Here is a 12,880-nt window from a genome sequence, read left to right on the forward strand (position 1 = left end):
AGCCTTGAATGATTCCATAATAGAACTCCAGTGAATATATGCCAATTATTCAGTATCTCCTCACAGAATTTCCTCCATTGCAGGATTCTGTAATTTATTACCTCCAAATCTAGCATTTCGTTCCTTAGATGAGGAGATCAAAATTGCCAACAGCACCGCAGTTGTGCTGTATGAGCCCTACATAGATTCCCTCATGATACAGATGAACACACTACTTTAATTAATTCTTAACTGTTCATTTTCATCTGAATAGGCAGTAATTAATGTGTTTCCTTGCGCAAGTTTGACACAATGTCATGGGGATTGAATTCAACATTGAAGATTCCCAGGGCCACAGTGCAGGCCTACTATGGTAGCTGTAAACAAGGCATATCCAAGGGCATCAGTGGGAGAGCCTAAGACACCGGTGGAAAGTTATGATACTGTGAGTGAATTAAATCAGACTGTTACTTAGTCAATTTGTGGCGGGTTAGATCCACTCTCTTAACGTACCAATTTCCAGTGGATAGAAAAATATAGCTATAACATTATTATCCACCAAGTTCTAATCTGGAGTATAGAATATAGTGTTTCAACCTCACTCCAGAAAGGCTATTTGATTAGCTATTTTGATTTAAAGTATTTTTTAATGGATTTTAAAAAAATTAGCTTGAAATATTTACCACAAAATCTATTGTTCTGCTGTATAGTGCACAGGAAAATGAAAAAAAATTAAGTTCAATTTTTCAATTCATTAGAGCACAATAGCAAATCAAGCCAGTTTTCAATTTATACAGTGATTATTAGTACTTAAAAATCAATTCACTGCATGTTGGAATTTTTTTCATTAACAATCTGTTCATACCTTAATTTTTTTGAAGTCCACAGGTTTTCGAATTAGCTCATAGTATTCAGGCAACTCTTTCCGCGAAGGTAACTGAATGAAAACCTCACTCAGTTGTCGGCTCAAGCTATTTTCAGGGCAAAAGCAAAGCAGGTGATTAGTGCTGCATCACTATCATATTACAAGAACAATTTGCACAAATTCAATTCAAATTCCACAAGTGCCTATTTTGCCTATTTCTGACATTTATTTTCATTTTACAAAGTCATTAATATAATAATGTATCATAGCAAAAGCAATCACAAGTTTTACTCTAATAAACAAGAAACCTTGCTCAATTGCCAAACTATTTGTGCACTGCGCCCTTATTGCAAAAATCTTTTATTTATTGTGGATGTACAATTTAGGCCTCCTTCAGTAATAAACTGAGGCTGCAATCTTGGATTATTACTGAAAGAGAAAGATGTATTACCAAAATGCAACCTATTACATTATTTAATAATGTGCCATTGCACGTGTCAATAGAAAGTTTCCGTATCAATTTCATAGGTCACCCACATTGAGACTAGCAGGTGTGTTCTTAGAAGACAATGTGTCTAATTATTGTCGGCATGTTACATGGAAACAGGTTTTGTCCCTTAACTGTTTTTATTTCTAAGGCAGCTCTGTTCTGTTTGTCAATTTCCAAAGTAACTTTTAAATGGTCCACAAGTTCATGATCAAAATTGCATTATAACAAATCTGCCCTGTGTACACAAGTACTGTTCCTTAATTCATCATTGCGTTATATCCAATTTGCGATATGGGATCACAGTTTATAGCTGAACTACCCGTGCTTGATTTGGAAGGCAAAGGTGAAAATGTCCATTTAATTTTACCTGTCTCTGTAGTTTATAACTGTATCAATGATTGCATTCATCTGTTTGGTTATCCTCGGTGGATTTGGAGACAGTTTCTCTGCTGGAGGTCTGCCCCTCTTTTTTTTCTTTTTTCCATCCTCCTTTGATGAGTCCTTATCCACATTTCTTCTGCGTTTCCTAGCTTTCTTCTGACGTATTTCTTCTTCCATTTCTTCTAAATTGCCATCCTCAATGGCCTAAATAGAAGTTACATTTCCAGTTTAAAATTTTGGGTTTAAGTATTTAGAATGTTGTCTAATAAAATGGTGTTTTTGAGACTACAAATGATACCCTGTATATGATCCTTTAATAATACCTAGGCATAGAGAAACACAGTTTTCTCTCAATTTTCAGCTCAATTAATTAACTGACACCATGGCCTTGAATCTAGAAGAACCAGGCAGGATAAATATACATTCCCATAGATATAAATTATATTGCAGATCTGATTCTTCACAAGGTTCTGTTAATCTCAACTCACAAAATATTTAATTTACTTCTAATAAATAATTTTGTCAATAATCTATCACTGAAAATTATCAACAACTCTCGGGAGTCATGTTTTTTGGTTTTAAGCAAGATTATTTGAGAAATACAACTCATTCCATTTTTGGGTAATTTCAGATAATACTGTCCAAGATGAAACATATTGTACTGTTGCATAACCCACTAAGCATTTCTTTCCTCGCAAATTGTGTGAATCCCACACTTGCAAAGGGCTCAATGCACATTTAGAATTAGCAGGAAAAAAAAATCTTATGTGCCTAATTTTCCGATTAAACAATCGGTCTCCCTCAAGATTACGGTGCTTCTGGAGCCCCATGATTTAAAAAAATGTTTGCATTAAACTTCTACCTACCCTCAGTTTGTTCCACTTCCTAAATGGACCACTCATATAAGATTTGGTTGAAATCAATTATTGTCTAGGGGTCCACGAGCCAATCAAAATTGTATCGCAAGTTTATCATTTTATGCAAAAGGCAGCTATGTGCAATGTGCAAGATACATCTTCTGGATGCACTGGAACGCATCCTCAGTGACGTGACCTGGGGTCATCGGGTGTTTCGGGTCTCACAACATCAGACACCCTCGCCCAGGCGACCCAGCCGGGGTTGATCAGGCCCCAACTTGCATCCCAGCAGCAACCGCCCACGGATCAGCCCTCGTAATCCAAAGCCATCTAGTGGCTTTCTCTGCAGCTTCGCTTGCAGATTGAATGGCCCTCTTCTTTGCCAGCCCCATAATGCCCAATTGGTTGAGGACTTTGCAGAGTGAGTGTCCTGCACAGCCTCTACCCCCCACCTCAATGGGTTCATAGCCTGTCTTCCAGCCTCCGTCCCGGCACATCTCCACCAGTTCCTGGTACTTTGCGCGTTTCTTCTCATTTGCTTCTTCCATATGCTCTTCCCAGGGCACTGTCAACTCCAGAATTATAAGCTGTTTTGTCACTTCGGAGATGATGATCATGTCTGGCCGGAGTGATATTGCTGTGATGTGCTGCGGAAATTTCAACTGTTTGCCCAGATCGACGTGCAGCTGCCAGTCACTGGCCGTGTAGAGGAGGCCCGCCCTTGTTTTTGGTTGTGGTCGAGGCTTCTCTCCAGCTTTGACAAAAGTGATTGATTTCTTTGGGGCATGGTGGTGTTTCCTGTTACTGATGGCAGTGGCTATTCTCTCAGCAACCACGTTAAGCACCTGGTCATGGCGCCACTGATAGCGACCTTCCCCAAGGGACTTTGGGCAGCTGCTGAGGAGATGTTCTAATGATCCCCTTCCCGTGCAAAGTGGGCAGGAAGGTGTCATGCTCTTGCCCAAGACGTGGAGGTTTGCTGGACGCACTGGAAGTCTACCTGCATGATGTTTGACCAGGTAATCCTGTGCTGCGGTATGCTCTCCCACCTTGTCCACGCTCCCTCACAACTCTCTGACTAAAAAAGTTTTTCCTCATCTCTGTTCTAAATGGCCTACCCCTTATTCTTAAACTGTGGCCCCTGGTTCTGGACTCCCCCAACATTGGGAACATGTTTCCTGCCTCTAACATGTCCAACCCCTTAATAATCTTATACGTTTCGATAAGATCCCCTCTCATTCTTCTAAATTCCAGTGTATACAAACCTAGTCGCTCCAGTCTTTCAACATAGGACAGTCCCGCCATTCCGGGAATTAACCTAGTAAATTTGGAGACCAAAACTCCACACAGTACTCCAGGTGCGGTCTCACTAGGGCCCTGTACAACTGCAGAAGGACCTCTTTGCTCCTATACTCAACTCCTCGTTATGAATGCCAACATTCCATTGGCTTTCTTCACTGCCTGCTGTGCCTGCATGCTTCCTTTCAGTGACTGATGCACTAAGACACCCAGATCACGTTGTACGTCCCCTTTTCCTAACTTGACACCATTCAAATAATAATCTGCCTTCCTATTCTTACCACCAAAGTGGATAACCTCACACTTATCCACATTAAACTGCATCTGCCATGCATCCGCCCACTCACACAACCTGTCCAAGTCACCCTGCAACCTCATAGCATCTTCCTCACAGTTCAACTGCCACCTAGCTTTGTATCATCGGCAAATTTGCTAATGGTACTTTTAATCCCTTCATCCAAGTCATTGATGTATATTGTAAATAGCTGCGGTCAAAACACCGAGCCTTGCGGTACCCCACTAGTCACTGCCTGCCATTCTGAAAGGGACCCATTTATCCCCACTCTTTGCTTTCTGTCTGTCAACCAACTTTCTATCCATGTCAGTACCCTACCTCCAATACCATGTGCTCTAATTTTGCCCACCAATCTCCTATGTGGGACCTTGTCGAAGGCTTTATGAAAGTCGAGGTACACCACATCCACCGGCTCTCCCCTGTCAATTTTCCTAGTTACATCCTCAAAAAATTCCAGTAGATTAGTCAAGCACGATTTCCCCTTCGTAAATCCATGCTGACTTGGAACGATCCTGTTACTGCGATCCAAATGCTCCGCAATTTCGTCTTTTATAATTGACTCCAGCATCTTCCCCACCACTGATGTCAGACTAACTGGTCTATAATTTCCTGTTTTCTCTCTCCCTCCTTTCTTGAAAAATGGGATAACATTAGCTACCCTCCAATCCACAGGAACTGACCCGGAATCTATAGAACATTGGAAAATCATTACTAATGCGTCCACAATTTCTAGAGCCACCTCCTTAAGCACCCTGGGATGCAGACCATCAGGCCCTGGTTCCACCTCGCTGACTTGGCCACCATGTTCATGGCAAGAGCAAAGAGAAATGGTGCAGACCATTATTATTCCTTTTCCAAGCCGATGCCAGTCTGTTGTTTCTGACCCAGAAGTAACCCTCAGCCTGAAATTATGGTAATAATCCAGGATCAGGACCTTGATCTTACTAGGAACATGGTGGCGGTGTAGTGCAAGCTCAACCAGTCTGTGCGGTATGGACCCATAGGCATTGGCGAGGTCCAACCACACAACAACTAGGTCCCTCTGTTTTCATGGGATTCTCTGATTAGCTGCGTGACTACTCCAGTGTGCTCCAAGCAGCCGGGAACTCCAGGAATCCCACCCTTCTGCACTGAGGGGTCGATGTAGCTGTTTTTGAGGAGAAACTCAGTTAATCTTCGGGAGACAATGCTGAAAAACACCTTCCCTTCAACGCTCAGCAGCGAGATTGACCGAAACTGATTGATGTCCTTTGATATTCCTGTTTCGGGATCTAAACTCCCTCAGCGCACCTCCACTGGTCAGCAACTCTCCCCCTTCGCCATACCACCCTTAAGATCTTCCATAGGTGTCGAAGGAGCTCTGGGCAGCGCCTGTACACTATGTATGGTACGCCACTAGGGCCTGGAGCAGAGGTTGAGCCTTGATGACCTCCTCAACCTCCTTCAGACTCGGCTCCCTCAGATTGAACTCTGTTGTCGGGGGGCTGGGCTGACGAGAGCTTTGATGGGTTCAGGTTCCTGTTCCCTCATCGGATCGCTCAGGGTGTCATGAAGCTGTGATTTCTGCATCTGAAGATGTAATTCCATTTGCAAGACCAAAGATTTCAGCTGTTTTACGTGTCACCTTTGCAGCAGATGTAGGTGTGCTAGATCGTTCTGATGGTGGAGTTGACAGTGCTTGACTTCCAGTTGATTGTTCATCCATTTTCAGCTGTGTAAAACTTTATTTCACAATAGGCAAATGAAGGGGAGGTCACAAGATGCAAAAGCAGGGATGAAAATGCTAAATAATCCCAATTCACTTCAACACAATAAGGCTTGCTGACAGTCCCTATCACTAAAAATAGGCAGGGGAATTTCCACACTCATGCAATTAGATATTCCCCTTGTCAAGCTTTTGGAAATGTACTTTCCAGCACACTAGACTTGACTTAATCTTTCACAGAATTGGAAGAGAAACCAAATATCATCAATTACCAATTTATATGGGAAAAGACCAACTTTGGGAATTGTATTTCTATGAAACCACACGTATTTCTATGAAATTCACAAAAACTTGCAAAACAATATATGGCAGCTATTATTGTGCACATATTTAAACTCCAAAAAAGCTGCCGTATGTTGTTTTAAACATATCTGAACAAAAAGGACTCACTAGAACATATCATTAATATGTAGGTATGTAGGTTAATTGGCTGGGTAAATGTAAAAATTGTCCCTAGTGGGTGTAGGATAGTGTTAATGTACGGGGATCGCTGGGCAGCACGGACTTGGTGGGCCGAAAAGGCCTGTTTCCGGCTGTATATATATGATGATGATGATGTACAATAAACACTAAAGGCAGCTAATATATGTTGCATTCATTAATGGATCCTATTCGAATAGCTGCCGTATGCACATAGTAGAGGACCATAGCCCTCCAACTTCGGGTTACCTGTGGACCCCCTAAATAACTTCCGATGTAATCTAAATTTCACAGAGGTTATTATTTTCACTAATGGAACATTTTAAGGTAGAAGTTAATTGCTTACTATGAGGGCTCCAGAAGCACACTACTCAAGATGATCTGCATTTTAATATTTAGGTTTTTTTGTTTTAGTTTTAGAGATACAGCATGGAAACAGGTCCTTCAGCCCATCAAGTGCATGTCGACCATTGATCACCTGCACATTAGTTTCATGTTATCCCACCTGTGCATTCTACACACTAGGGGCAATTTACAGAAGCCAATTAACCTGACACTTGAGTGTCGCGAGTATTACCTGCTATGCCTCAACCCTGGGTTGGATATTGTTCAGATCTTGCTTCATTCAGATGTGAACTGCTTCATTACCAGGGTCATTGCAAATAGTGCTCAACATTGTGCAATCATTAGTTAACAACCTTATTTCTGACCCTACGACTAAAGGAATGTCGATAATGAAGCAGTTGATAATCACTGGCAGAGGACTATACCTTGAGGAACTCCTACAGAGATGTCCTGCAGCTGAGGTGATTGACCCTCAACCATCTTCCTTTGTGGTAGGTATGATTACTATCAACAGAAGGCTCCCCTCCCCCCGTCCGATTCCCAATGACTACAGTTTAGCCAGGAGTTCTAGATGTCATAACCAAATGCTAAATGTTATCAAGGGGAGTTATTCTCAATTTACCTCTGGAGTTCGGCTCTTTTGTCCTGTTAGGACCAACAGTGTACCATAATCAGGAGTTATGCGAAGATGCAAGGAACAGCAAATACTGGTTTATAGAAAGACAAAGTGCTGGAGTAACTGAGCAGGTCAGGTAACATCTCTGGAGAACATGAATAGGTGACATTTCGCGTTGGGGTCCTTCTTCAAACTGACTGTGGTGTGGAGGAGAAAGCTGGAAGAAAGGTGGGGCAGAACAAAGCCTTTAGTATAATGAAGACTGGTAGGTGGGAGGAGAGTTGATGGACATATGGCTGGATAAAGGCCAGAGATGAAAAGAGAAATATGGAGGCATGGAGAAAAGAGATGCGAATTGTGAAGCCAGTCCAAGGAACATGGATGGAAGGGACTTGGAGGAGGGGAGGGGGAGAAAGGAGAACGGGGAGAAATGGTGTGAATGCAAGTGCGGCATAGGGAGGAGAAGAGGTGCTTGATTACCTAAAATACCATTAGGTTGTAAGCTACCCAAGCGGAATATGATATGCTGTTCCTCCAGTTTCTGTGCAGTCTCACTCTGGCAAAGGAGAATGCCCAGGACAGAAAGGTCAGTATGGGACAGAAAGTTAAAATTATTAGCAACCAGGAGATCCAGCAGGAATTGCTGACCAAGCAGACATGTTTGGCAGAATGGTCGCCTAGCCTACGCTTGGTCTAGCTGTTTTACAGGAGACCACATCAGGAACACCGGATGCAGTGATGAGATTAGAGGAGGTGCATATGAACCTCTGTCTCGCCTGGAAGAACTACTGGAGTCCTGGATGGATGCAAATGAGGAGGTATAGGGACAGGTGTTACATCTCCCCGGTTGCAGGAGAAAGTAGTTGGGGAGGGGGTGGTATGGGCGGGAAGGGATGAGTGAACCAAGTTGTACAGGGAGTGGTCTCTGCAGAAGACAGAAAGGAATGGTGATGGGAAGATAAGACCGGTCATGGGATCACATAGGTAGTGGCGGAAATGTCAGAGAATGATATGTTGGATGCGCAGGCTGGTGGGGTGAAAGAGAAACTCGACCTTCTCTCCTGAGATGCTGCCTGACCTGTTGGACCAGCATTTTGTGATACCTCCAATTTGTACCAGCATCTGCAGTTTTTATCCTACTCCAACTCTATCCTTGTTAATGATGTGTTGGATGCGGAACATAACTGAGCTCCAGTGAGAAGGCTGTTGCTAAGCAAGTGCCACATGATAGCACTATTGATTATCCCTTCCATGATTGAGAGCAGACAAATGAGGTGGTCATTGGCTGGGATGGATTTTTCCTGCATCTTGTGGAGAAGTCCTACCTGGGCAATTTTCAACATCGTTGGGTAAATGTCAGTGATGTAGCTGTACTGGAATAGCTGGGACAAGAGATTGGCATGTTCTGAAGCACATCCTTTGTATAATTGCAGTCATTTATTGACAGCGAAGATGGACACATTGATTCACGAATGAGGTTTTTGGCAGAAATGTAGAAAGAGATTTCACTCTTCCCAAATTTGGCTGGAGGAAATAACTGTTCATCTAGTGCTGGATGATGAATTACTGCACAGGATCGCAGAAAACTCAAAGTATGGATAGACTTCAGATTAGTGTTATCAGTTTACACAAGGAATCTAACAAGTTTTCTCAAGGGTATCCCAAAGAGACCATGTGATTTGAGAACTAGGAGACAGATTCTTAGAACTTCGGAAATAATGGTTCAGGAGTGGCAAGAAAACCCATTGTAGGTTTGCAGTTACAAAAGGTTTGATTAAATTTAAATATAGGAATTCGAAGGCATGCTCAAAAATGCCATCATTAGAAATTAACAAAATTCCAGTCCATGTGCTTTGTAAACAAAAAATAATCTTTGAACTAATCACGTATTCCGAGTCAAGCAGTAATTGTTACATCCATTACTTACCCTTAGCCATTGTTTTTCAGTAAGAGCATCACTGTAGTCTACATCCCTGCGCATGCGTGAACCTCGCCCAAACAACTTCTCCTCCTCCTCTTCACAAGTCAATCTTTCTACTTCTGCATCATCTTTAATGATCCATGATGGCAAATCATCTTCCTCCATCAGTCTTGGCTTACGTTTTGGATTCCGTGCATCCTCTCTTCGCCGCTCCAGGTCCATGCGCTTAGAGGGCATAGTTGAGATGGTAATATTGTAACTATATGACACATTTCTTGCAGATTAAATAAACCAATCCTTGAGTAGTTGAGACATACTTTAATCAGTCTGTCAAAAGGGGAGTCACTGACAACATAATTTTTGCCATTTTATTCATCCTTTCAAATCGGTAATAATTTAAAAATGCTTGATATTTTGTACTAGGTTCAAGTACTTTAAAATAATAAAACAAGGAATTAGCATCTGCAGTAAATCTGAAGGTAAGAATATAAAGTGAAAAAGAAAAAAGTCCTACTGTTTCATATTTCTTAAAACAAAGATATGCAACAAAAGTTAGGTGCATTTGCTTTTTGTCGAGACTTTCAATTAACATTGACTGGGTAAGCCCAATTCTCTTAAACACCAATATGAGCAGCCAAAATACATCTTACACTGCTTTTGTGGAGGAAAGACATTGATTGTTGGTGTGTTTTATTTCAATACATGAAACTGGTTCAAATGTAACCCCACCTCCCACACGATTTCAAGCTGAAATGATAACATGTGAAGAGTATAGACCTGCATGAGATCTGGTACCAGGTTCAGGTGTATCGATTTCACAAATGATCTGGTGTTTTTAGAAATAATTAATTAATGACATTTAATGACAATAATGATTAATAACAATTTCCCAAATCTTGCTTCTCATTTATACCAGAATCTACTTATTTCCTGCATTTGCCCCCGAAGATGGACAACAACACAATGGATTAGGAGGATTACATGAAGAATGTTCGAAACAGAAGTATTAATGACCCATTGAAGAAAACCACATTTTTCAGTATACAGCAAATAACCAGTGTCCTTCAGGGAAGAAAACGTGCCAGCCCTACCTAGTCTTATCTATATGATATTTCAAACCTCCCAACATAGATGCCTCTTAACTGCCTTCTTAATCAGAGCTAGACACAAAATGCTGGAGTAACTCAGCAGGACAGGCAGCATCTCTGGAGAGAAGGAATGGGTGACATTTTGGGTTTAGACCCTTCTTCAGACTCCTGACCTGCTGAGTTATTCCAGCATTTTGTGTCTATCTTCAGTTTAAACCAGCGCCTGCAGTCCCTTCCTACACTTCTCAATCAGAGCGATTTGTGTCGGACCATAAATGACAATACTACTAGTGATATACACATCCCAAAGCAATTAAACATTTTTTTAGGTAAGTTCTATTTTTTTCATCTGCAATTAATATATTTCTGCTACAAACACCAGCTTTCAGCACAACTGATAAAAATTAGCCCTTTCTGGAACCTGGAAATATGGTCAGGTGTTAAAAGAATGTAACTACAATCAAATTAAATAAAATTTTACGTTCTTCAACATCATCTTCATACTTTTGAACACTGCAGTGACAACACATTCTGCTTCGAGGAAATTAAAAACCAAAAGCCTAGCTTCTGAATTTTTGTTGTAGTATTATGCACTAACCATGAACAGTTCAAATTCGTCTTCACTCCGAGCAATCATCTGATTTAGAGTCTCATCATCTGGAACTTCATCTTCTTCCTGCAAGTCAAGAAATCAAGATAGCAACTAAATATGGTCTTAACAATTGCAAACCAAAATTAAATATCATTCCATATTTCACCTTGATGGAAATATCATCACTTCTCTTCTAAGCATTTTATTTTAAAAAGTCCCCTCCCCCCCCATACAACTGTACTTTTAAATTTAAAAAAAAGAATTTGCTTATTCCACACTCATGAGTCCAGAAACAGGGTACACAAAAATAAGACATTGCTGTGCCTTTAATCCCAGAATCTCTAGTTAGCATTACATATAGCACAGAAAATTAGATATCAAAATGCAAACACATTTGAAATCTACAACTTATGAAAAGATTAAAATAGCGATGCCCATCAAATCTAATGTGATATCTGAATCAAATGCACAAGCTGAATATTGGGAAGTTTGAATAATTTAGCAGGATATCAACACCAAAATAACTGAATGCAGTACATGGACAAAAATAAGTTTTCTTGTGCATGATAGTACTTGACACCAAATTATTTTTATAGACTTGGCCCAATTGATTAATTCTGATAAATTATACATTTGAGGGCACACCCGTTACTTTTTGAAGCATCAATATTTGAAAATAAACAGCTGCAACTTTACAATCACAACATGATAGTGACACAACATGATAGTGACCATCCATTGTGGAAAATGGCAGGTTCATCTGTCATGATCAATAAGCCAAGTGTGGAGTTTCAGTTTCTGGATAATTTCTCAATTCTGGTTTGGCAAATATATTAGATTTTCAGAAATTTATCATAATCTTTCAACACATTTACATCAAATTGGTGGGAATGAGATGCATTGCCAGGCCACAGCAGGAAATCCCGAAACTTTCTCATACGGACATAGAGCACGCAGCTTAGGAAGGTTAAAATGATTGTGCTGAGTAAAATGAACAATTATACAGCACGTGACAAAGAAAGAAATTGCTGGACATGTCCAAAGATATGCAAGATTGTGCCTTCTCCTCCATAGCTTCTCCAGTTTTGAACTAGGGCTCCAAGGTGTGCCACTTGATACTTAAATTTAGGATTCATAAAAATTAATTATATGTTGGGGATATTTTACTCAAATAATGTCACACCAGAAATAAAGATTGCACACCCTTGAGAACCAAATTTGGCATTATAAGAACATTTCTAGAACCGAGTGAGTTTAATTGAATTCCATGCAGTCTTAGTTTTCCAGCATGATTGAAAAACAAAATATTCATATCAGCGAATATTTTTCTATCTTTTTTATTTAAAAACTTCTGCTTGGAGAGAGAGACTGTAAAAACTAAATTGTCAATATGATCGTAATCTGTAAAATGTGGAGGCAAAACTTAAAACCCATGGTAGAATCAAACTCCTGGAAGTAACACAATTCTTCAAACAATCCAAATAATGATATATTCAATTTGGTCAATATGTCTTTGAGTGAACTGAAAATGCAACATGGCAGAAAGGGCCCCAGATTTCACAAAAACTGAATTTACAAACTCAATTAATACACCAAACACAATGTCGGTACGTCGCATTTGATTAAAATCAAAGATTTAACAAGTTATTCAAGAGGAAATGCAAAACAAAACACACATCATGATATCCATCAGAATTAAATAGTTTCCTCTAATCAATGGCATTATTCAAACCAACTCATGAGTGGTCCAAATTATCTCTCAATTCAAAAACAAATGCTGGAAGAACTGAACCAATCAAGCAGCATCTGTGGAAAGAGAAATCAGTCAACATTTTGGGTTCTCTGTTCTGAGGAAGGGTTGCTGACCCACAATGTTGACTGTTTCAGATTCCACCATCTGCAGTTTTAATTGTTTTCCATCATCTCTCTTTTCCCTGCTTCATCCTACTTTCATCTGTCTAGTACAC

The 12,880-nt window shown here is 40.5% G+C and overlaps 1 protein-coding gene across 3 annotated transcripts in view; it reads right to left on the reverse strand.

Moving 5' to 3' along the window:
• LOC144591976 (SWI/SNF-related matrix-associated actin-dependent regulator of chromatin subfamily A member 2-like) overlaps positions 1-12,880 on the reverse strand; it is a 99,832-nt gene that overhangs the window by 8,844 nt on the left and 78,108 nt on the right. For all 3 annotated transcript variants that reach the window (XM_078396070.1, XM_078396071.1, XM_078396072.1), the window contains 4 exons: positions 10,920-10,997; positions 9,240-9,458; positions 1,702-1,919; positions 845-950 (listed from right to left, as the gene is read on the reverse strand). In XM_078396070.1, coding sequence (XP_078252196.1) covers positions 845-950; positions 1,702-1,919; positions 9,240-9,458; positions 10,920-10,997 — 621 coding nt within the window. The remainder of the gene's footprint in view (positions 1-844; positions 951-1,701; positions 1,920-9,239; positions 9,459-10,919; positions 10,998-12,880) is intronic.

Source organism: Rhinoraja longicauda, chromosome 3 (genome assembly GCF_053455715.1).
Source record: "Rhinoraja longicauda isolate Sanriku21f chromosome 3, sRhiLon1.1, whole genome shotgun sequence".
NCBI lineage: Eukaryota > Metazoa > Chordata > Chondrichthyes > Rajiformes > Arhynchobatidae > Rhinoraja > Rhinoraja longicauda.